This window comes from Oryzias latipes, chromosome 1 (assembly GCF_053564925.1).
Source record: "Oryzias latipes strain Hd-rR chromosome 1, Olatipes_Hd-rR_3.1".
Classification (NCBI taxonomy): domain Eukaryota; kingdom Metazoa; phylum Chordata; class Actinopteri; order Beloniformes; family Adrianichthyidae; genus Oryzias; species Oryzias latipes.
Window position 1 is genome coordinate 11840893 of NC_136237.1, and position 24480 is coordinate 11865372.

A 24480-nucleotide genomic window follows, 5' to 3' on the forward strand; every position below is an offset into this window, starting at 1 on the left:
TGCAGATTTGTGAAATTCCCATTTAACGGTTACTGCCCAAAGTCCTGCCAGAACTCTGTCATGACATCAGGACGACTTTTGGCACCAATGTCACATGTCACATACTTGTTGATCCAAAAACCAAGTAAAGGTCAAGTTTTAGGACTTTTCCACCAATGAAACAACAAAAGCTGAGGCCCTGCAGATCTGCTGCAGACAGACTTCCATAATTTTGCCATCCAATTAAAATCATAAAAGTTTGATTTAAATGTATTGATTTTAGGATGTTTGACCTTTTTCCACACAATGATAATGTTTATTTGAATTTCTTAACTGTTTTCAGAAAACGGTGTAATACCTTGTATTATATGCACTTATATGCACTTTGGGGAGGTTCAAGATAGCTACATATAGTGAAAAGGGGACGGAAGGACAGTTGGGACAATAAAAAAGAGTTGCTGTAGAGTCCCGCTGCAGACAGTCAACAGAGCAAAGTGAGGATGAGGAGGGCTCTTCAGCTGCTGCTGGCCTCTCTGGCCTTGGTCTCCTTGATGTCTCTCATCGATGCTGGACCGCTGTGAGTAACCCCCCCACCAATACTTGTGAAAGCTTTCATGGCACAGTGCATAAGGTAGAACGCTATCCTAAATGTTTGACTTTTAGTTTGGTTATTACAAACCAGTTTTTTTTTCTTACCTGTTTTCTTAACGTAAATGTAAACATGAGAAACTCGTATGATCACAACAATTCATCTTTTTACCAGATTACCCAGGATCCTACAGGATAGTAGGTAATCATACAGTAATGTGCAGGATTACAGATGGTTGTACATAATGGTGTGTGGACGGTATTTTGTGCAATGTAAGAAAAACTTTGGAAAATGTATTATTGTAACTTCAGCATGTGAGGTTTAGGAGTGTTGTTGCTGCCCGCATTATGCTTTAAATATTTAATGTCTTAAAATATTAAGTATGTCTTGTTTTGCTCCGTTATCATAAGGCTGCACCCCACCCCCACCCTTTAGACACACTTAGGTTAAGGGTTTGTGTACTCAGGGATAAGTATTTATTGATTATTTGCTGGATCCTATTCAAAATGATTGTGGAGTATAAAGTCCAGTGAATAGCTGCAGCTCAGAGTAAAGACCCAATACCTCCTGCTCCCACTTCTCAACCAAAAAGTGAATTAGAAAACAAAAGTGTGCAAATTTTCAAGCAGTGATGGGACAATAAGTAGCAGGGTAAATATTTCAATAACTAATATCTGCTTCACAGCAACCTGATGTCTGCCCCTAACCTGCTGCGAGTGGGAACACCAGAAAACATTTTTGTTGAATGCCAGGACTGTAGCGGGGGGAACCAATCTGTCACCATCTTTGTTAAAAACCATCCAACAAAAGCTAAAACACTGGCAACCACACAAGTAACCCTAACCAATGACAATAACTTTCAAGGCTTTGGACAGATTACTGTAAGTACACATGTACATGGAGGTATTCATGTGCTCTCATGACTACAAAATTTGCATGTACAGACCCCACCCACTCCAATCTGGCTTTTAGATCCCACCTGGAGACTTCAACAAGGATCCATCTGTAAAACAGTATGTCTACCTGGAAGCTGTGTTCCTAGACCGAACACTGGAGAAAGTCGTCATGGTCTCCTTCCAGTCCGGGTACATTTTCATCCAGACTGACAAGACGCTGTACACCCCCAACAGCAAAGGTAACCCCCCCCCCCACATGCACACTTCATTCAATGCTCATGTTGTAAAGTGTTCTTGCTTGGAAACTGGAAGACTGACCAACAGACTGACATCCAATATATTCACACACACATTTGCATAAACAATCAACCAAAGGTAAACAACCATTTATAAGTGGGGTGGGGGGGTGGTTGCCTGCAGTGTAATGTGGGTGTTTCTCGGGTGGTGCCTTGTACTGGCTCCCGGGCACGGTGGGGGGGACTCTTCTAGGGCTTGTGCTGTCTGTGCTCCTATGCCCCCTGATCTTTGGAGCTGGGGGCTCCTGTGGGGGTCCTTCCGACGGACTCTGGTCTAAGTGGCTGCTGTCGGATTACTGGAATTTCGGGCCGGGTCGAGGACTAAAATTACAATCATTATGTTCGGGTCGGGTCGGGCTTATCTCTCGCTGACTTTTTTAATAAATATACATTTTGCTAGAAGCTTAGCTTGTCCCCCCCTTCTTGCTGTGTTTCTTTGGTGTGACTAAGGTCATCAGAGAGGTGATGCAGCGACGGAAGGAGGCGTTGCCTTGGGGCACTCAGGGATGACACAGGCGTACAAGAGGAGAAATGCGCGGGAGAGGGAAAAAGGAGGGGCTGTTCTGCTGCATGTGTCCGTTTGAATGAGAAGGTGTTTGGAGACGTTCTGCTGTAACAGTTGATCCGACCAAAGAAAATAAACGGCTACGGGCCTGTTCCGAAGCAACGGTGTCCCGCTGAATTTGTTACCGTTTAGGTCCCGACCGGACTGGAGATCATAACAGCGGTTTCCGACTACGGTCTGAAGCCTGACGCTAAAGGTAACAGTTTATAAAAATGTAGACTAAAACGATGTGTGGATACTAAACTAAAAATACTTGTTATAAATAAATCCTTTGGTTAAAACAGAGAAGGCGCTGTAAGGCAATTGCTATATAACTACTACTAAACAGGAAGCGCAGCTGCAGAATTTCTCCGCGTAATTAAGCGAGTGCGCATCAAGATCTCTCTTTCACTCTCTTTGTCTGGTCTATTATTCCATGTTCCAGCGTTATTGCGTTGTGCAAATGCATTTATCATGATCATAAAAATATGTAGATTATTTTAACCTTAAGAAAGGTTGGGCATGTGATCGTTTTCTTCTGCCAAAAATACTATGGGATAAATTGAAATTTCGGGTTTGCTTCAAGCTCGGGCCTGCAAATCTAGTTAATTGGTCAGGCTCGGGCTGGGTTGGGCTTTAATGCCCGCGGGCCTGGGTCGGGTCGGGCTGGATTTTTTAGGCCCGATCTTACCTCTACTTTGGAGAGGCCCAGCCCTTTTTGATAAACAGCTACATGTGAAGCTACAGTACGTAAACACCGGGGATATGATTCATTTAGCCAATGGTGTTTTCATTGGCCAAGCTGGGAGGAGCTTCCTTTTTTTCTACTGCTTACTGGCCCAAGACCACAAACTACAGTTGGAAGAGGCTTGGTACAAAACATCAAAGTGGTGCAAATCTTGAGAAACTTGCTGCAGGTTTTTTTTTTTTTTTAACAGATCAATTCTGATATATGAAAAACTCTGTGTTATATAAATCGTGCCAGACACAAACCACAACTATTAATTTCCCCTTCATGATCAATTTTCAAACAGTTGGCACTTCTGTAAATTATAAGGGACGCCATCCATACATCAGTACCAAATCTGAGTCCCAAAATTCGACTTGGTTTAATTGTCAATGCAGGTTCAATCTCTGTGTCTTTTGTACACAGAGCCCAAAAACAGACTGCACACAAATATAGTAAAATAATGTTTACTCTCAAAAGCAACAAAAATGTATAAAAATTTACGACTCATGTGTCCAAACCTACATGACCCTCTATTGTAACATTTACATAATGTCCAGCACCAGGGGATCTCAGCTCTTATCTGTTTGCCTTACTCCTGGACAGGACAAGTTAAAAAACCAAAAAAACAAAAAAAAAATTAAACGTCTGTAACAAATTACTGTAATTTAAGTACTTTTGTCAGTTACAGAAGAACGTAACAAATTACAGTTCAAATATTGGTAATTAATTAGAATTACTAGACTATAAAAACCCTCATGACTTTTTACTTAGGTTTTGTAGGCTTTGTCATTTTCTCGCTTAAATGGATCGAAACAGAGATTAGTTTAAATTAAAGCTACAAGTAGCATTTAGCGGGCCCGAGCACGTGCCACCGCCTGGCACGAGCGACCGCCCCGTGAGCAACGCCCTGCTCGAGCCATTCTCGTCGTTTTTTCTTGTCCATTCTGGAGCTCCAAGCTAATGTTAATATGACAGCAGCCTGTGGGGGGGGGGGGGGGGGGACTATAATCTGTTGCCTTAAAGGACAAAGACTTTTGCATATAGCATGAAAAAAATTCTTAAATCTAAGCCTCGTTTAGACCTGCTCATTTTCTCATCAAGTAGAAGAAGGTTTTTATCAGATTAAGAAACAAGCAATGATGATAATTGCTATCACTGTTCCTAAGAATGAGAACAATAGAACTCATTCAATTTCCACTACAATGTCTAGATGAGTGTCAGCTATGTCTGATAACTTGGCCAATTAGCTGGACCGGGATCTTACAACGTGCAGGTGGTTTAACGTCCAGTGTGATGAGTCTGTGGACGGCAACAGTACAGCATAGCTTTTGGTTTCCACAAGAGAAGAATTCCTGACACATCTGCCCTAACAGACAACTACAAGAGGAGTTGAAATGTATAACACGGTGAAGGAGTTTTTGTGCAGAAAAAGGTACAATTAGAAAAGCTGGTAGCCATACCTGCAGACGGGGCTCCTGCTATGATTGACCGACAAACAGGTTTCATCACTCACTGTAAAGCTGACCAAGACTTTCCAAAATGTCTGCATTACTGCTGCTTCTTTCACCAGTAGGCCTTATGTGCAGAAGTGATTGGCTCTGGACATATAATGACTCCTATTGTGAAAATCATAAAAAACCTCAGCTGCAAAGCAAAACAGAACAGGATTTTTAAGGTGCTATTGGTGGAGATATCTGCTGAATATGGTGAATATGAATATGGTGAATCTGAACTTGTATTCTTGACTGACATTACTGGAAAACTAAACCACTTGATCTGCGAGCTGCAAGACATTGGCAAAACTATTTTTTTTTGACCAGCCTGCCTGAGCCAGTGTTTTTCTTGTGGGGATCTTTTCTGCCAGGGCTTGCCAGCTTGGTCAGTGGATGTTGCTGCAGTTGTCTCCCTTGCTGGGACAGCTGGAGTTAAACACAGCAGCCTCACAGCTGTGAAGTGGACCCCGTTGCTGTCCCAGTCTGGATGGGCACTGTGGCGATGTTCCAATGGCCAGGCTGGCTCCTGGTATAAAGAGATTCCCAATTACCATTTCCTAACCGCAGAGCCAAGGATGTGTTTACATGTTTAGGTCAAAAATGTGATGAACAGCTTCATGTTGTCTATTGATGTAAGTTTAAACCTAAACATGTTTCCCTGTTACTAATCCAGTTGATGTGGTTCTCCATCTGTGTCTAGGTGATAGAAAAGCATTTTTTTATATTTAGAGCTCCAAGCAAACAAACAGTTGTCTATATAAGAGCTTTTACAATTGTGGACTTTTAGCAGGTCTCTGAATACATGTGACCAATGTATGGTGGATTTTCACAGACTTTGTGTAAAACTGAAGGTGACAGAGACTTTGGAGAAGTGGCTACATTGCTCTGGACTTCTTTGTTTCATCCACAGAAGAGTAAAATATGTGATTGATTTTGAAAAGCTGCTGAAAAATGTATCTTTTTAAAATTGCAATTTCTAATTTGGGTTTTACATTTTGTGTTCCATTTTTTGTGATTGTATTAGAAAGATTTGTTATTTATTTGGTGTTTAAAGGTGGTACATAATGTATATACATAATCTTCTTAGAGACATTTGCTATGTGTTGTGTTTGTTGTCGTTGTAGTTTAATTTCTTTGGATGTATTGAAAGGAAATGAAAAGAAGTTGCAGCATTGATTAAAAAAGCATAAAAGAGACATTTACTGTCTGATGTTACATCTGTAGGAGTGTACTGAGGCTGGGTTTTGTTTTGGAGCACATTCATATATTTTGTTTGTAAAAAAAAAAAAGATAAAATATAAAGTTAATTGTATTTTGGATGAATAAAAAAGCAATGATTAGTGCTAAGGATGTATAAAAGACAAACAAAACAAAGGAAATTGCTGTATTTTAGTGTTGAACTAGGCTTTCTAACTGTTCTACTTTCTGTCTGCCACTCCTGGCTAATTTACATGTGAGCACACAGCCGGGGGTTGGGGGGGGGGCTAACTCCACTCCTGCAGCAGGGGAGACTGATGAAAAGCTTGAGGATGTAAGATTGAATAAATAAAATCCTAGAGTTGACCAGTTCATTTTATAAATGTAAATATTTTTTATTTTGGTGCTGATAACCTAAACAGAAGTTATGATAAAAATATTTGTTTGAGTCAAAATGTCCAAAAAGTTGCTTTCAGCACAATAGGGTGATTAAGGTGGTTAAATGTTTCTCGTACGTATAGTGCTGCTTTTCAAACATGGAGCTTTGTAGGACGCATCTAATTCTGAAATCTCAGCTTCCTGAGACAAACGGCTGATTTCCTATGAAGCTTGATTATATGATCATGCTTCATGATCATTTATGAACATATATAGCTCGTCCAAAATTGTCATATCCATGGGTTCAGAATGTCAGTTTCATCAAATCTATTTAATTTCAGTGAGATCAGACAAGGAATGTGAACGTGAGAGCAACATTTGTGCATGGCGAGATACCCAACTTCGCCGCTCTGTCACGACCACACCCCCGCGTTGAAAGATTTGTTTTTCATCAGAGTAAACTTCAATGGTTTTTCAACAGGTGGACGTCATTTTGAGGTGTGTTTGCTCATCCTACTTGGAGCAGTGATGCTCCAAGTAAAACATGTCATTTCCTGTTGCCAACAGGTGGCGCTACACCTGTTTCGGATTTTTCCACTGCAGATGTGTTCAAAGTCAGACTACAATCATGCACAACAAATTTGGATCAGATTAGATTATTTATGGCTGAGTAATGGCCATTTTTCTTTTCATGGCGTGATTTCGAAACGACCTCAAATTTTGACGCGCCGCCACGGTCACAAACAACCGTAAAAACTTAAAAGCTTCGCAATTTAAGATCGGACATGTGTTTAGTTTACAAAACCAAAGTTTGGAGTCATTGTTCAAAAATCTCTAGGAGGAGTTCGTTCTAGAACGAGGCCTGCAAATGACCAAAATACAGCAAAAATGACATATTGACACCAATATAGCAGACTTCCTGTGCGACTGACAGCTTGGTCCCAAGAGACTTTTTTGTAGGTTTCTATCTGATGAACATGTCCTGTAAAAATCAAGCTTGTATGTTAAAGAACATGGCGGGGCTCTCAAAAACAAACATGGTAGGTGGCGCTATTGAGCCGTTTTTTGTTCACCCATGCAAGTGCTGTGTATCTAAGTTGGAGATATGTAAGAGGCCTCTCATTCTGAAATCTCAGCCTCGTGATACAAACGGCTGATTTTTTATGAATTTTTAATTATCTGACTGCAACGCAATCAACCACTTCCTGTTTGGTGGTGGCTTGCGCAGGCACCGTCAGGTGTACACCCATGAAACTTTAGACGATGAGAGAAGACCCTTATGAGTATCTCCTGTTGTAATTTTATGAATGTCGGACAAAGCACAGAGAAAAGATAGGTCAGAATGTGACATAAAATGTATTTGTCAATATCTAGGTGGCGCTATGGAGCTCGTCCAAGATTGTCATATCCATTGGTTCAGAATGGAAGCCTCATCACCTCTATTGAATTTCAGTGAGATTGGACAAGGAATGTGCACGTGAGAGCAACTTTTGTGTGCATGGCGAGACGCCCAACTTCGCCGCTCTGTCACGACCACACCCCCGCATTGAAAGTTATGGCTTTTTATCAGAGTAAACTTCAATGGCTTTTCAACAGGTGGACATCATTTTGAGGTGTGTCGGCTCATCCTACTTGGAGCAGTGATGCTCCAAGTAAAACATGTCATTTCCTTTTACCAGCAGGTGGCGCTACACTTGTTCTGGATTTTTCCACTTCTGATGTGTTCAGAGTCAGACTACAATCATGCATATCAATTTTGGATCAGATTGGATTTTGCATGGCTGAGTAATGGCCATTTTTCTTTTCATGGCGTGTTTTCAAAATGACCTCCATTTTCGACGCGCCGCCACGGTCACAAACATCCGTAAAAACTTAAAAGCTTCGCAATTTAACATCGGACATGTGTTTAGTTTACAAAACCAAAGTTTGGAGTCATTATTCACAAATCTCTAGGAGGAGTTCGTTCTAGAGCGAGGCCTGCAAATGTCCAAAATGGAGCAAAAATGACATATTGACCTCAATATATCAGACTTCCTGTGCGAGTGACAGGTGGGTCCTTTCAGACTTTTTTGTAGGTCTCCATCTGAAGAACATGCCCTGTAAAAATCAAGCTTGTACGTTAAAGCGTATGCGGGGCGTCGGGACAAAAGTCACTGTAGGTGGCGCTATCGAGCCGTTTTTCTGCGCCCATGCCAATCTCCTATAAAATACGAAATTTTTCGCGACTCCTGATGTGTGTGCCAAATTTGGTGAGTTTTGGGGTATGTTAAAGGCCTCAAAAAGGCGACTCTTCCGGTAGAATAATAATAATAATAATAATTAAAGCTACAAGTAGCATTTAGCGGGCCCGAGCACGTGCGACCGCTTGGCACGAGCGACCGCCCCGTGAGCAACGCCCTGCTCGAGCCATTCTCGTCGTTTTTTCTTGTCCATTCTGGAGCTCCAAGCTATTGTTAATACGACAGCAGCCTGGGGGGGGGGGGGGGGGGGGCTGTAATCTGTTGCCTTAAGGGACAAAGACTTTTGCATATAGCATGAAAAAAATTCAAGCAATGATGATAATTGCTATCACTGTCCCTAAGGATGAGAACAATAGAACTCATTCAATTTCCACTACAATGTCTAGATGAGTGTCAGCTATGTCTGATAACTTGGCCAATTAGCTGGACCGGGATCTTGCAAAGTGCAGGTGGTTAACGTCCAGTGTAATGAGTCTGTGGACGGCAACAGTACAGCATAGCTTTTGGTTTCCACAAGAGAAGAACTCCTGACACATCTGCCCTAACAGACAACTACAAGAGGAGTTGAAATGTATAACACGGTGAAGGAGTTTTTGTGCAGAAAAAGGTACAATTAGAAAAGCTGGTAGCAGTGACTGCAGATGGGACTCCTGCTATGATCAATAGACAAACAGGTTTCATCACTCACTGTAAAGCTGACCCAGACTTTCCAAAATGTCTGCATTACTGCTGCGTCATTCACCAGCAGGCCTTATGTGCAGAAGTGATTGGCTCTGGACATATAATGACTCTTATTCTGAAAATCGTAAACAACCTCAGCTGCAAAGCAAAACAGCACAGGATTTTTAAGGTGCTATTGGAGGAGATGTCTGTTGAATATGGTGAATATGAACATTATGAATCTGAACTTGCATTCTTGACTGACATTACTGGAAAACTAAACCACTTGATCTGCGAGCTGCAAGACAATGGCAAAACTATTTTTTTTTTGACCAGCCTGCCTGAGCCAGTGTTTTTCTTGTGGGGATCTTTTCTGCCATGGCTTGTCAGCTTGGTCAGTGGATGTTGCTGCAGTTGTCTCCCTTGCTGGGACAGCTGGAGTTAAACACAGCAGCTCACGGCTCTGAAGTGGACCCCGTTGCTGTCCCAGTCTGGATGGGCACTGTGGCGATGTTCCAATGGCCAGGCTGGCTCCTGGTATAAAGAGATTCCCAAATACCATTTCCTAACCGCAGAGCCAAGGATGTGTTTACATGTTTAGGTCAAAAATGTGATGAACAGCTTCATGTTGTCTAAACATTCCACCCTGTTATTAATCCAGTTGATATGGTTCTCCATCTGTGTCTAGGTGATAGAAAAGCATTTTTTTTTATATTTACAGCTCTAAGCAAACAAACAGTTGTCTATATAAAAGAGCTTTTACAATTGTGCACTTTTAGCAGGTCTCTGAGTTCATGTGACCAATGTATGGTGGATTTTCACAGACCTTGTTTAAAACTGAAGGTGAGAGAGACTTAGAGAAATGGCTTCATTGTTCTGGAGTTCTTTGTTTCATCCACAGAAGAGTAGAATTGGTGATTGATTTTGAAAAGCTGCTGAAAAAAGTATCTTTTCAAATTGCAATTTCTAACTTGGGTTTTCCATTTTGTTTTCCATTTTTTGTGCTTTATTTGGGAAGCATTTGTTATTTGTTTGGTGTTTTTAAGGTTCTGCAAATATACACATCATTTTTTAGAGACATTTGTTATCAGTTGTGTTTGTTGATTTGTAGTTTAATTTCATTGGATGTATAGATGTCGTGTGGGGGGGAGGCTCGACAGCAGGTAGGACCCAGGCGCAGAGACGGGAGGCAAACGGGTTCAGGGCAAGTGGGTTTATTTAACTAACAAAAAGCGCTGCAGAGCAGGATGACAAAACTAAAAACAAAAACTTACTGTGGCATGGCAAGGGACATGGACGCCAGACAAGAAGACGTGATCAACATGAGCAGAAGTTAATGGACCAGCACAGGAGGAAGGCAGAGACAAGACTTATATACAGACAGGGCAGACAAGACACAGGTGAACACGATTAGGGCAGATGGGGACCAAAGGAAGTAAAACTCAAAAACATGACAAGACAGGAAACCTTTCAAAATAAAACAGGAAACAGAACCAAACAAGACAGAACAAGAACTAAAGCGAAAAAAAAGACAACAAACTGAAACCATGACAATAGAAAGGAAAAGAAGTTCAAACATTGATTATAAAAAAGGATATAAGAGATAAAAAAAAAGAAAAAGGAAAAGAAAAAAGATAAAATATTGATTTAATTGCATTTTGAATGAATAAAAAACAATGATTAATAGAATCAGAAATCAGAAAAAGTTTTATTGCCAGGTTCAGTAGAGCGCACTTTACAAAACGAGGAATTTGACTTGGTGTATAGTGCAATTAAGAATAAGTTAAAAATTAAGTTAACAACAACAACACACTATATACAGTAGAGTAAGGTGAATTAAAGTGGGAGCACAGATGGGCTGGGATGGTGGGGCCTTTAAGTGGCACCGACAGTCCTTTGGTGGGCGGGGGGGGGGGGGTCACCTGGGGGAGTTGGGGTACTGTTCAGCAGGCTGACTGCAGTGGGGAAGAAGCTGTTCTTGCGGCGCGAGGTCCTGGTCCTGATGGACCGGAGCCTCTTGCCAGAAGGGAGGGGCCGAAAGAGATTATGTCCTGGATGAGAGGGGTTGGCTACAATCCTGGCTGCCCGCCTCCAGGTCCTGGAGATGTGCAGCTCCTGGAGAGACGGGAGGTGGCAGCCGATCACCTTCTCTGCTGAGTGGATGACGCGTTGCAGCTTGGCCTTGTCTCTGGCCGTGGCCGCAGCGAACCAGACTGTGATGGAGGACGTGAGGGTGGATTCGATGATGGCGGTGTAAAAGTCTACCAGCATCTTTTCAGGGAGGTGAAACTTCTTCAGCTGCCTCAGGAAGTACATCCTCTGCTGGACCTTCTTAGTGATGGAGCTGATGTTCTGCTCCCACTTGAGGTCCTGGCTGATGATGGTTCCCAGGAAGCAGAAGGACTCCACAGAGGTCACCGGGGAGTCACAGAGGATGACAGGGGGGAGGGGGGCTGGGGCCTTCCTGAAGTCCACTGTCATCTCCACTCTCTTCAGAGCATTAAGCTCCAGGTTGTTAGCGCTGCACTATGACACCAGCCTGGCTATTTCACTCCTGTAGGCCGACTCATCTCCGTCAGAGATGAGGCCGATGAGTGTGGTGTCGTCAGCAAACTTCAGGAGTTTGACAGACAGGTGACCAGCTGTGCAGCTGTTTGTGTACAGGGAGAGTAACAGGGGTGAAAGGACACAGCCCTGGGGGGATCCGGTGCTTGTGGTCCGAGTATCTGAGACGAGCTTCCCCAGCCTCACATACTGCTGTCTGTCCGTCAGGAAGTCTGTGATCCACCTGCAGGTGGAGTCAGGCACATTCATCTTGGAGAGTTTTTAATACTAAGTCTAGACAGATTTAACACAGGTTTTTGGATGAAAAAGGATTTTTTATAAATCATCTGTTACACTTTTAAGTCTGAAAAAAATATGGAAGGCAGCAAACACAGATCCCTACCGTTTTTAATTTTTTTGTGCTGATATTTGAAAGATAAGTTATGCAAAAAAATAGGTGTTTGCAGTTTTGCCTAAAAAGACGTTTTCGGACCTTTTTGGATCAAATGTTGTCTAAAAGTTCACCTGTAACTTCAATCATTCTGAATTTTTTTAGGAAAACTAAACCACTTCAACTGTGATCTGCAAGGCAATGGTAAAACTATATTTTTTATGGAACAGCCTGCAGTGTTTCTTGTGGGGATCTTTTCTGCCAGGGCTTGCCGGCTTGGTCGGTGGTTGTTGCTGTTACCAATCCAGTTGATATGGTTCTCCATCTGTGTCTAAGTGATATAATCAGAATCAGAATCGTTTATTGTCATTGTACATGGGGATACAATGAAATTGCAGCAGCCTTGGAGTGAAGGAGTTACATAAAATAAAAATAAAAATAGAATAGAAAAAGAAATACTGTATTTACAACTCTTAACAAAAAATGAACAATATGGACAGAAACTGTTAAATATTAAATATTTGTGAATAAAATAGAATGGAATTACATGAGTTGCTGTGAGCACAGCTTAATAAATATCAAGTTATTGCACAGTGACCCGGTTAGACAGTCAGGATATTGCACGCATTGTAGTAAAATTAGAGTGAGGTGTGGTTGGTGGACGTATGTGCATTCCGTATGATAATTGCCTGTGGAAAAAAGCTGTTTCTTAGTCTGTTTGTCCTGGTTCTGATGGACCTGTACCTCCTTCCAGAGGGCAGCAGTTCAAACAGAGGGAAAGCAGAATGGGTGGAGTTAGTGGTGATGCTAGTCACTCTGCTGAGGCAGCGAGACTGGTAAATGTCCTTCAGTGAGGGGAGGGGGCAGCCGATGATCCTCTGCGCTGTCTTTACCACTCTCTGGAGACTCTGCCGTTCTGCTTCAGTGCAGTGGGAAAACCACACTGTGATGCCATAGGACAGAATGCTCTCAATGGTTGAGCGGTAGAACGTTACCAGCAGCTCCTGGCTGACGTCGTTCCTCCTAAGTTTTCTCAGGAAGTGCAGGCGTTGCTGGGCCTTCCTGATGACAGTCATGGTGTTGTTAGACCATGTGAGGTCAGCAGAGATGGTGGTGCCCAGGAGGGTGAAGCTGTGGACCCTCTCCACACAGTTTCCATCGATGTAGAGTGGGGGTGGATCTGTTCTGTTTTTTCTGAAGTCCAGGATGATCTCCTTGGTCTTGGTGGTGTTCAGGATGAGGTTATTAGCCTGACACCACCTTGAGAGTTTCAGGACTTCGTCTCTGTAGGCCGTCTCGTCGTCCCCAGAGATCAGCCCCACCACAGTAGTGTCGTCTGCAAACTTCACCACGGTGTTGCTGGTGTGGGCTGGTCTGCAGTCTGCTGTGTACAGTGTATACAGCAGAGGACTCAGCACACATCCCTGTGTGGAGCCTGTGCTCAGCGTCCGGGTGGAGGAGAGGTGGGGGTCAAGTTTGACTGTCTGTGGTCTGTTTGTCAGGAAGTCCTTGATCCACGAGCAGGTGAGTGGGTGGAGTCCTAGTTCAGACAGTTTGTTGACCAGAATGTCAGGAATGATTGTGTTAAAGGCTGAGCTATAGTCCACAAAGAGCATCCTGGCGTAGGTGTCTCTGTGTTCCAGGTGGCTCAGCGCAGTGTGGAGGGTGATGGAAATGGCATCATCCGTTGATCTGTTTGCTTTGTAAGCAAACTGGTGGGGGACGAAGATTGGAGGGAGGGAGTCTTTGATGTGTCCCAGGAGCAGCCGCTCCAGACACTTTGTGATGACAGCAGTGAGTGCAACTGGGCGGAAGTCCGTGAGGAAGGCTGTGGATGAGGACTTTTTGGGTATCGGGATGATAGTGGATGACTTCAGGCAAGCAGGGATGAAAGCCTGAGCTAGCGACAGGTTGAAGATTTTTGTGAAGACCTGGGAGAGTTGATCGGCGCAGGCCCGCAGAACCTTTCCGGGAACTCCATCAGGTCCCGCCGCTTTCCTGGGGTTTACCCTGCTGAACATCCGTGCCATCCGTGCCACGTCCATAAAGGCATTGTTTTTATATTTAGAGCTCTAAGCAACCAAACAGTTGTCTATATAAAAGAGCTTTTACAATTGTGCACTTTTAGCAGGCTGAAAAAATTATCTTTTTAAAATTGCCATTTCAAATTTGGGTTTTAAATTTTGTGTTCCATTTTTCTGTGCTTGTATTGGAAGGATTTGTTATTATTTTGTTTAAAAGTGCTACATATTGTATATACACATAATTTATTTAGAGAAATTTGCTATACGTTGTGTTTTTTGGTTTTGTAGTTTAATTTCATTGGATTTATATTAAGGAAAAGAAGTTGCAGCATTGATTAAAAAAGGATAAAAGAGACATTTACTGTCTAAGTCTTATGTTACATCTGTAGAACTGTACTGAGAGTTGGGTTTTGTTTTGGAGCACATTCATATGTTTTGTTTGTAAAAAAAAAAAGATAAAATATTAGGTTAATTGCATTTTACATGACTAGAAAAGCAATGATTATTCATAAAAATCTATGAAAGACATACAAAACAAATGAAAAAGCAGTCTGCCCTCCCTCTTGTGTCTAAACTATTGTCACCTCACTTCTGGGTTAGTTAGCATATGAACTGGCAGCTGGTGTGTGTGTGTGGGGGGGGGGGGGGGGGGGTGAAATTTGACTCCAGCAACAGGGATGATTGAGGAGCAGGCTGCAGCATGAGGAAAAGACTTAAGCATGTAAGAGGAAATGACATCCTACAGTTGACCAGTTCATTTTATATCTGTAAAGAATATTCAAGAAGCATTTAGACATGTTCCGCTATATGCGTGTGAAACTTGGTGTGGATATTTGAAGCATAAGTAATTTTAAAACACACTTGTTTGGAGTCCAGACGGAAAAAGCACAGGTTTTGGGATGAATCAGGATTTTTTTAAAATCATCTGTTTCACCTGGACTTCTGAAAAAAATATGGAAGGCAGCAAACACAGATCCCTACATTTAAAAAAATAAATGGTGTTGATATATGATGATTAAGTTATGAAAAAAAATAGGTGTTTGTAGTTTTGCCTAAAAAGACGTTTTCGGACCTTTTTGGATGTAATGCTCTCTAAGATGTCACCTGTAACTTCAATCATTCTGAATTTTTTTAGGAAGCAGTAGCACATAAATGCCTATGAAAGTTGAATTCTTGGTGCTGATAACCTAAACAGAATTTATGCTAAAAATCTTTGTTCAGTCCAAAATTTCATTAAAAAAATCAAGTGATGAAGTTTCTCGTAGACCCTATAGTGTTACATATCAAAGCTGGAGGTTATTAAAGGCATCTAATTCTGAAATCTCAGCTTCCTGAGACAAACGGCTGATTTATAATAAATTTCTATTATTTGGGTGCACATAATCGACCACTTCCTGTTACGCAGGCACCGTCAGGTGTACACCCATGAAACTTTACATGATGAGAGAGGACCCTTCTGAGTATCTCCAGTTTTAATTTCATGCACATCGGACAAAGCAAAGAGAAAATACAGGGCAGAATGTGCCCAATGCAATAACTAGGTGGCGCTATAGAGCTCGTCCAAGATTGTCATATCCATGGGTTCAGAATAGAAGCTTCATCATATCCACTGAATTTCAGTGAGATTGGACAAGGAATGTGCACGTGAGAGCAACTTTTGTGTGCATAGCGAGATGCCCAACTTTGCCGCTCTGTCACGACCACACCCCCGCATTGAAAGTTATGGTTTTTTGTCAGAGTAAACTTCAATGGCTTTTCAACAGGTGGACGTCATTTTCAGGTGTGTCGGCTCATCCTACTCGGAGCAGTGATGCTCCAAGTAAAACATGTCATTTCCTCTTGCCAGCAGGTGGCGCTACACTTTTTCCAGATTTTTTCACTGCAGATGTGTTCAGAGTCAGACTACAATCATGCACATCAATTTTGGATCAGATTGGATTATGCATGGCTGAGTAATGGCCATTTTTCTTTTCATGGCGTGTTTTCGAAACGACCTCCAATTTTGACGCGCCGCCATGGTCACAAACATCCATAAAAACTTAAAAGCTTTGCAATTTAACATCGGACATGTGTCTAGTTTACAAAACCAAAGTTTGGAGTCATTACTCTCAAATCTCTAGGAGGAGTTCGTTCTAGAGCGAGGCCTGCAAATGACCAAAATACAGCAAAAATGACATATTGTCATCAAAATATCAGACTTCCTGTGCGACTGACAGCTTGGTCCCAAGAGACTTTTTTGTAGGTTTCTATCCGATGAACATGCCCTGTTAAAATCAGGTTTGTACTATAAAGCATATGGAGGTGCTCGCGAAAACAAATTTTGCAGGTGGCGCTATCGAGCCATTTTTGTTTACCTATGCCGTTCTCCTATAAAATATGAAATTTTTCGCGACTCCTGATGTGTATACAAAATTTGGTGAGTTTTGGGGTATGTTAAAGGCCTCAAAAAGGCGACGGAAAAGTCGGAAGAATAATAATAATAATAATTAAAGCTACAAGTAGCATTTAGCGGGTCCGAGCACGTGCGACCGCATGGCACGAGCGACCCCCCCGTGAGCAACGCCCTGCTCGAGCCATTCTCGTCGTTTTTTCTTGTCCATTCTGGAGCTCCAAGCTAATGTTAATACGACAGCAGCCTGGGGGGGGGGGGGGGGGGGGGGCTGTAATCTGTTGCCTTAAGGGACAAAGACTTTTGCATATAGCATGAAAAAAATTCAAGCAATGATGATAATTGCTATCACTGTCCCTAAGGATGAGAACAATAGAACTCATTCAATTTCCACTACAATGTCTAGATGAGTGTCAGCTATGTCTGATAACTTGGCCAATTAGCTGGACCGGGATCTTGCAAAGTGCAGGTGGTTAACGTCCAGTGTGATGAGTCTGTGGACGGCAACAGTACAGCATAGCTTTTGGTTTCCACAAGAGAAGAACTCCTGACACATCTGCCCTAACAGACAACTACAAGAGGAGTTGAAATGTATAACACGGTGAAGGAGTTTTTGTGCAGAAAAAGGTACAATTAGAAAAGCTGGTAGCAGTGACTGCAGATGGGACTCCTGCTATGATCAATAGACAAACAGGTTTCATCACTCACTGTAAAGCTGACCCAGACTTTCCAAAATGTCTGCATTACTGCTGCGTCATTCACCAGCAGGCCTTATGTGCAGAAGTGATTGGCTCTGGACATATAATGACTCTTATTCTGAAAATCGTAAACAACCTCAGCTGCAAAGCAAAACAGCACAGGATTTTTAAGGTGCTATTGGAGGAGATGTCTGTTGAATATGGTGAATATGAACATTGTGAATCTGAACTTGCATTCTTGACTGACATTACTGGAAAACTAAACCACTTGATCTGCGAGCTGCAAGACAATGGCAAAACTATTTTTTTTTGACCAGCCTGCCTTAGCCAGTGTTTTTCTTGTGGGGATCTTTTCTGCCAGGGCTTGTCAGCTTGGTCAGTGGATGTTGCTGCAGTTGTCTCCCTTGCTGGGACAGCTGGAGTTAAACACAGCAGCTCACGGCTCTGAAGTGGACCCCGTTGCTGTCCCAGTCTGGATGGGCACTGTGGCGATGTTCCAATGGCCAGGCTGGCTCCTGGTATAAAGAGATTCCCAAATACCATTTCCTAACCGCAGAGCCAAGGATGTGTTTACATGTTTAGGTCAAAAATGTGATGAACAGCTTCATGTTGTCTAAACATTCCACCCTGTTATTAATCCAGTTGATATGGTTCTCCATCTGTGTCTAGGTGATAGAAAAGCATTTTTTTTTATATTTACAGCTCTAAGCAAACAAACAGTTGTCTATATAAAAGAGCTTTTACAATTGTGCACTTTTAGCAGGTCTCTGAGTTCATGTGACCAATGTATGGTGGATTTTCACAGACCTTGTTTAAAACTGAAGGTGAGAGAGACTTAGAGAAATGGCTTCATTGTTCTGGAGTTCTTTGTTTCATCCACAGAAGAGTAGAATTGGTGATTGATTTTGAAAAGCTGCTGAAAAAAGTATCTTTTCAAATTGCAATTTCTAACTTGGGTTTTCCATTTTGTTTTCCATTTTTTGTGCTTTATTTGGGAAGCATTTGTTATTTGTTTGGTGTTTTTAAGGTTCTGCAAATATACACATCATTTTTTAGAGACATTTGTTATCAGTTGTGTTTGTTGATTTGTAGTTTAATTTCATTGGATGTATAGATGTCGTGTGGGGGGGAGGCTCGACAGCAGGTAGGACCCAGGCGCAGAGACGGGAGGCAAACGGGTTCAGGGCAAGTGGGTTTATTTAACTAATAAAAAGCGCTACAGAGCAGGATGACAAAACTAAAAACAAAAACTTACTGTGGCATGGCAAGGGACATGGACGCCAGACAAGAAGACGTGATCAACATGAGCAGAAGTTAATGGACCAGCACAGGAGGAAGGCAGAGACAAGACTTATATACAGACAGGGCAGACAAGACACAGGTGAACACGATTAGGGCAGATGGGGACCAAAGGAAGTAAAACTCAAGAAACATGACAAGACAGGAAACCTTTCAAAATAAAACAGGAAACAGAACCAAACAAGACAGAACAAGAACTAAAGCGAAAAACAAGACAACAAACTGAAACCATGACAATAGAAAGGAAAAGAAGTTCAAACATTGATTATAAAAAAGGATATAAGAGATAAAAAAAAAAGAAAAAGGAAAAGAAAAAATATAAAATATTGATTTAATTGCATTTTGAATGAATAAAAAACAATGATTAATAGAATCAGAATCAGAATCAGAAATCAGAAAAAGTTTTATTGCCAGGTTCAGTAGAGCGCACTTTACAAAACGAGGAATTTGACTTGGTGTATAGTGCAATTAAGAATAAGTTAAAAATTAAGTTAACAACAACAACACACTATATACAGTAGAGTAAGGTGAATTAAAGTGGGAGCACAGATGGGCTGGGATGGTGGGGCCTGTAAGTGGCACCGACAGTCCTTTGGTGGGCGGGGGGGGGGGGTCACCTGGGGGAGTTGGGGTACTGTTCAGCAGGCTGACTGCAGTGGGGAAGAAGCTGTTCTTGTGGCGCGAGGTCCTGATGGACCGGAGCCTCTTGCCAGAAGGGAGGGGCCGAAAGAGATTATGTCCTGGATGAGAGGGGTTGGCTACAATCCTGGCTGCCCGCCTCCAGGTCCTGGAGATGTGCAGCTCCTGGAGAGACGGGAGGTGGCAGCCGATCACCTTCTCTGCTGAGTGGATGACGCGTTGCAGCTTGGCCTTGTCTCAGAAACTGTTAAATATTAAATATTTGTGAATAAAATAGAATGGAATTACATGAGTTGCTGTGAGCACAGCTTAATAAATATCAAGTTATTGCACAGTGACCCGGTTAGACAGTCAGGATATTGCACGCATTGTAGTAAAATTAGAGTGAGGTGTGGTTGGTGGACGTATGTGCATTCCGTATGATAATTGCCTGTGGAAAAAAGCTGTTTCTTAGTCTGTTTGTCCTGGTTCTGATGGACCTGTACCTCCTTCCAGAGGGCAGCAGTTCAAACAGAGGGAAAGCAGAATGGGTGGAGTTAGTGGTGATGCTAGTCACTCTGCTGAGGCAGCGAGACTGGTAAATGTCCTTCAGTGAGGGGAGGGGGCAGCCGATGATCCTCTGCGCTGTCTTTACCACTCTCTGGAGACTCTGCCGTTCTGCTTCAGTGCAGTGGGAAAACCACACTGTGATGCCATAGGACAGAATGCTCTCAATGGTTGAGCGGTAGAACGTTACCAGCAGCTCCTGGCTGACGTCGTTCCTCCTAAGTTTTCTCAGGAAGTGCAGGCGTTGCTGGGCCTTCCTGATGACAGTCATGGTGTTGTTAGACCATGTGAGGTCAGCAGAGATGGTGGTGCCCAGGAGGGTGAAGCTGTGGACCCTCTCCACACAGTTTCCATCGATGTAGAGTGGGGGTGGATCTGTTCTGTTTTTTCTGAAGTCCAGGATGATCTCCTTGGTCTTGGTGGTGTTCAGGATGAGGTTATTAGCCTGACACCACCTTGAGAGTTTCAGGACTTCGTCTCTGTAGGCCGTCTCGTCGTCCCCAGAGATCAGCCCCACCACAGTAGTGTCGTCTGCAAACTTCACCACGGTGTTGCTGGTGTGGGCTGGTCTGCAGTCTGCTGTGTACAGTGTATACAGCAGAGGACTCAGCACACATCCCTGTGTGGAGCCTGTGCTCAGCGTCCGGGTGGAGGAGAGGTGGGGGTCAAGTTTGACTGTCTGTGGTCTGTTTGTCAGGAAGTCCTTGATCCACGAGCAGGTGAGTGGGTGGAGTCCTAGTTCAGACAGTTTGTTGACCAGAATGTCAGGAATGATTGTGTTAAAGGCTGAGCTATAGTCCACAAAGAGCATCCTGGCGTAGGTGTCTCTGTGTTCCAGGTGGCTCAGCGCAGTGTGGAGGGTGATGGAAATGGCATCATCCGTTGATCTGTTTGCTTTGTAAGCAAACTGGTGGGGGACGAAGATTGGAGGGAGGGAGTCTTTGATGTGTCCCAGGAGCAGCCGCTCCAGACACTTTGTGATGACAGCAGTGAGTGCAACTGGGCGGAAGTCCGTGAGGAAGGCTGTGGATGAGGACTTTTTGGGTATCGGGATGACAGTGGATGACTTCAGGCAAGCAGGGATGAAAGCCTGAGCTAGCGACAGGTTGAAGATTTTTGTGAAGACCTGGGAGAGTTGATCGGCGCAGGCCCGCAGAACCTTTCCGGGAACTCCATCAGGTCCCGCCGCTTTCCTGGGGTTTACCCTGCTGAACATCCGTGCCATCCGTGCCACGTCCATAAAGGCATTGTTTTTATATTTAGAGCTCTAAGCAACCAAACAGTTGTCTATATAAAAGAGCTTTTACAAATGTGCACTTTTAGCAGGCTGAAAAAATTATCTTTTTAAAATTGCCATTTCAAATTTGGGTTTTAAATTTTGTGTTCCATTTTTCTGTGCTTGTATTGGAAGGATTTGTTATTATTTTGTTTAAAAGTGCTACATATTGTATATACACATAATTTATTTAGAGAAATTTGCTATACGTTGTGTTTTTTGGTTTTGTAGTTTAATTTCATTGGATTTATATTAAGGAAAAGAAGTTGCAGCATTGATTAAAAAAGGATAAAAGAGACATTTACTGTCTAAGTCTTATGTTACATCTGTAGAACTGTACTGAGAGTTGGGTTTTGTTTTGGAGCACATTCATATGTTTTGTTTGTAAAAAAAAAAGATAAAATATTAGGTTAATTGCATTTTACATGACTAGAAAAGCAATGATTATTCATAAAAATCTATGAAAGACATACAAAACAAATGAAAAAGCAGTCTGCCCTCCCTCTTGTGTCTAAACTCTTGTCACCTCACTTCTGGGTTAGTTAGCATATGAACTGGCAGCTGGTGTGTGTGTGTGTGGGGGGGGGGGTGAAATTTGACTCCAGCAACAGGGATGATTGAGGAGCAGGCTGCAGCATGAGGAAAAGACTTAAGCATGTAAGAGGAAATGACATCCTACAGTTGACCAGTTCATTTTATATCTGTAAAGAATATTCAAGAAGCATTTAGACATGTTCAGCTATATGCGTGTGATACTTGGTGTGGATATTTGAAGCATAAGTAATTTTAAAACACACTTGTTTGGAGTCCAGACGGAAAAAGCACAGGTTTTGGGATGAATCAGGATTTTTTTAAAATCATCTGTTTCACCTGGACTTCTGAAAAAAATATGGAAGGCAGCAAACACAGATCCCTACATTTAAAAAAATAAATGGTGTTGATATATGATGATTAAGTTATGAAAAAAAATAGGTGTTTGTAGTTTTGCCTAAAAAGACGTTTTCGGACCTTTTTGGATGTAATGCTCTCTAAGATGTCACCTGTAACTTCAATCATTCTGAATTTTTTTAGGAAGCAGTAGCACATAAATGCCTATTAAAGTCTAGTCTTTGGTGCTGATAACCTAAACAGAATTTATGCTAAAAATCTTTGTTCAGTCCAAAATTGCATAGGAAAAAAAGAGGTATGAAGTTTCTCATAGACCCTATTGTGTTACATATCAAAGCTGGAGGTTATTAAAGGCATCTAATTCTGAAATCTCAGCTTCCTGAGACAAACGGCTGATTTATAATAAATTTCTATTATTTGGGTGCACATAATCGACCACTTCCTGTTACGCAGGCACCGTCAGGTGTACACCCATGAAACTTCAGATTATGAGAGAGGACCCTTCTGAGTATCTCCAGTTTTAATTTCATGCACATTGGACAAAGCAATTAGATAAAAATGGGCAGAATGTGCCCAATGCAATAACTAGGTGGCGCTATAGAGCTCGTCCAAGATTGTCATATCCATGGGTTCAGAATAGAAGCTTCATCATATCCATTGAATTTCAGTGAGATTGGACAAGGAATGTGCACGTGAGAGCAACTTTTGTGTGCATGGCGAGATGCCCAACTTTGCCGCTCTGTCACGACCACACCCCCGCATTGAAAGTTATGGTTTTTTGTCAGAGTAAACTTCAATGGCTTTTCAACAGGTGGATGTCATTTTCAGGTGTGTCGGCTCATCCTACTCAGAGCAGTGATGCTCCAAGTAAAACATGTCATTTCATCTTGCCAGCAGGTGGCGCTACACTTTTTCCGGATTCTTTCACTGCAGATGTGTTCAGAGTCAGACTACAATCATGCATATCAATTTTGGATCAGATTGGAATATGCATGGCTGAGTTATGGCCATTTTTCTTTTCATGGCGTGTTTTCGAAACAACGTCAAATTTCTACGCGCCGCCACGGCCACAAACTTCTGTAAAAACTTAAAAGCTTTGCAATTTAACATCGGACATGTGTATAGTTTACAAAACCAAAGTTTGGAGTCATTATTCACAAATCTCTAGGAGGAGTTCGTTCTAGAAGGAGGCCTGCAAATGTCCAAAATAGAGCAAAAATGACATATTGACCTTAATATATCAGACTTCCTGTGCGAGTGACAGGTGGGTCCTTTCAGACTTTTTTGTAGGTCTCCATCTGAAGAACATGCCCTGTAAAAATCAAGCTTGTACGTTAAAGCGTATGCGGGGCGTCGGGACAAAAGTCACTGTAGGTGGCGCTGTCGAGCCATTTTTGCGCACCCATGCCAATTTCCCATAAAATACGAAATTTTTCACGACTCCTGATGTGTGTGCCAAATTTGGTGAGTTTTGGGGTATGTTAAAGGCCTCAAAAATGCGATTCTTCCGGCAGAAGAAAAATAATAATAATAATTAAAGCTACAAGTAGCATTTAGCGGGCCCGAGCACGTGCCACCGCCTGGCACGAGCGACCGCCCCGTGAGCAACGCCCTGCTCGAGCCATTCTCGTCGTTTTTTCTTGTCCATTCTGGAGCTCCAAGCTAATGTTAATATGACAGCAGCCTGTGGGGGGGGGGGGGGGGACTATAATCTGTTGCCTTAAAGGACAAAGACTTTTGCATATAGCATGAAAAAAATTCTTAAATCTAAGCCTCGTTTAGACCTGCTCATTTTCTCATCAAGTAGAAGAAGGTTTTTATCAGATTAAGAAACAAGCAATGATGATAATTGCTATCACTGTCCCTAAGGATGAGAACAATAGAACTCATTCAATTTCCACTACAATGTCTAGATGAGTGTCAGCTATGTCTGATAACTTGGCCAATTAGCTGGACCGGGATCTTACAAAGTGCATGTGGTTTAACGTCCAGTGTGATGAGTCTGTGGACGGCAACAGTTCAGCATAGCTTTTGGTTTCCACAAGAGAAGAATTCCTGACACATCTGCCCTAACAGACAACTACAAGAGGAGTTGAAATGTATAACACGGTGAAGGAGTTTTTGTGCAGAAAAAGGTACCATTAGAAAAGCTGGTAGCCATACCTGCAGACGGGGCTCCTGCTATGATTGACCGACAAACAGGTTTCATCACTCACTGTAAAGCTGACCCAGACTTTCCAAAATGTCTGCATTACTGCTGCTTCTTTCACCAGTAGGCCCTATGTGCAGAAGTGATTGGCTCTGGACATATAATGACTCCTATTGTGAAAATCATAAAAAACCTCAGCTGCAAAGCAAAACAGAACAGGATTTTTAAGGTGCTATTGGTGGAGATATCTGCTGAATATGGTGAATCTGAACTTGTATTCTTGACTGACATTACTGGAAAACTAAACCACTTGATCTGCGAGCTGCAAGACATTGGTAAAACTATATTTTTTTATTGACCAGCCTGCCTGAGCCAGTGTTTTTCTTGTGGGGATCTTTTCTGCCAGGGCTTGCCAGCTTGGTCAGTGGATGTTGCTGCAGTTGTCTCCCTTGCTGGGACAGCTGGAGTTAAACACAGCAGCCTCACGGCTGTGAAGTGGACCCCGTAGCTGTCCCAGTCTGGATGGGCACTGTGGTGATGTTCCAATGTTCAGGCTGGCTCCTGGTATGAAGAGATTCCCAAGTACCATTTCCTAACCGCAGAGCCAAGGATGTGTTTACATGTTTAGGTCAAAA

The 24480-nt window shown here is 42.5% G+C and overlaps 1 protein-coding gene across 1 annotated transcript in view; it reads left to right on the forward strand.

Moving 5' to 3' along the window:
• Positions 1 to 399: 399 nt before the first annotated feature.
• Positions 400 to 24480, forward strand: part of LOC144988229 (complement C3-like) — a 233677-nt gene continuing 209596 nt past the window's right edge. Inside the window, exons 1-3 of the mRNA XM_078938394.1 lie at positions 400 to 556; positions 1254 to 1449; positions 1541 to 1703. Coding sequence (XP_078794520.1) covers positions 480 to 556; positions 1254 to 1449; positions 1541 to 1703 — 436 coding nt within the window. The 5' untranslated portion in view covers positions 400 to 479. The remainder of the gene's footprint in view (positions 557 to 1253; positions 1450 to 1540; positions 1704 to 24480) is intronic.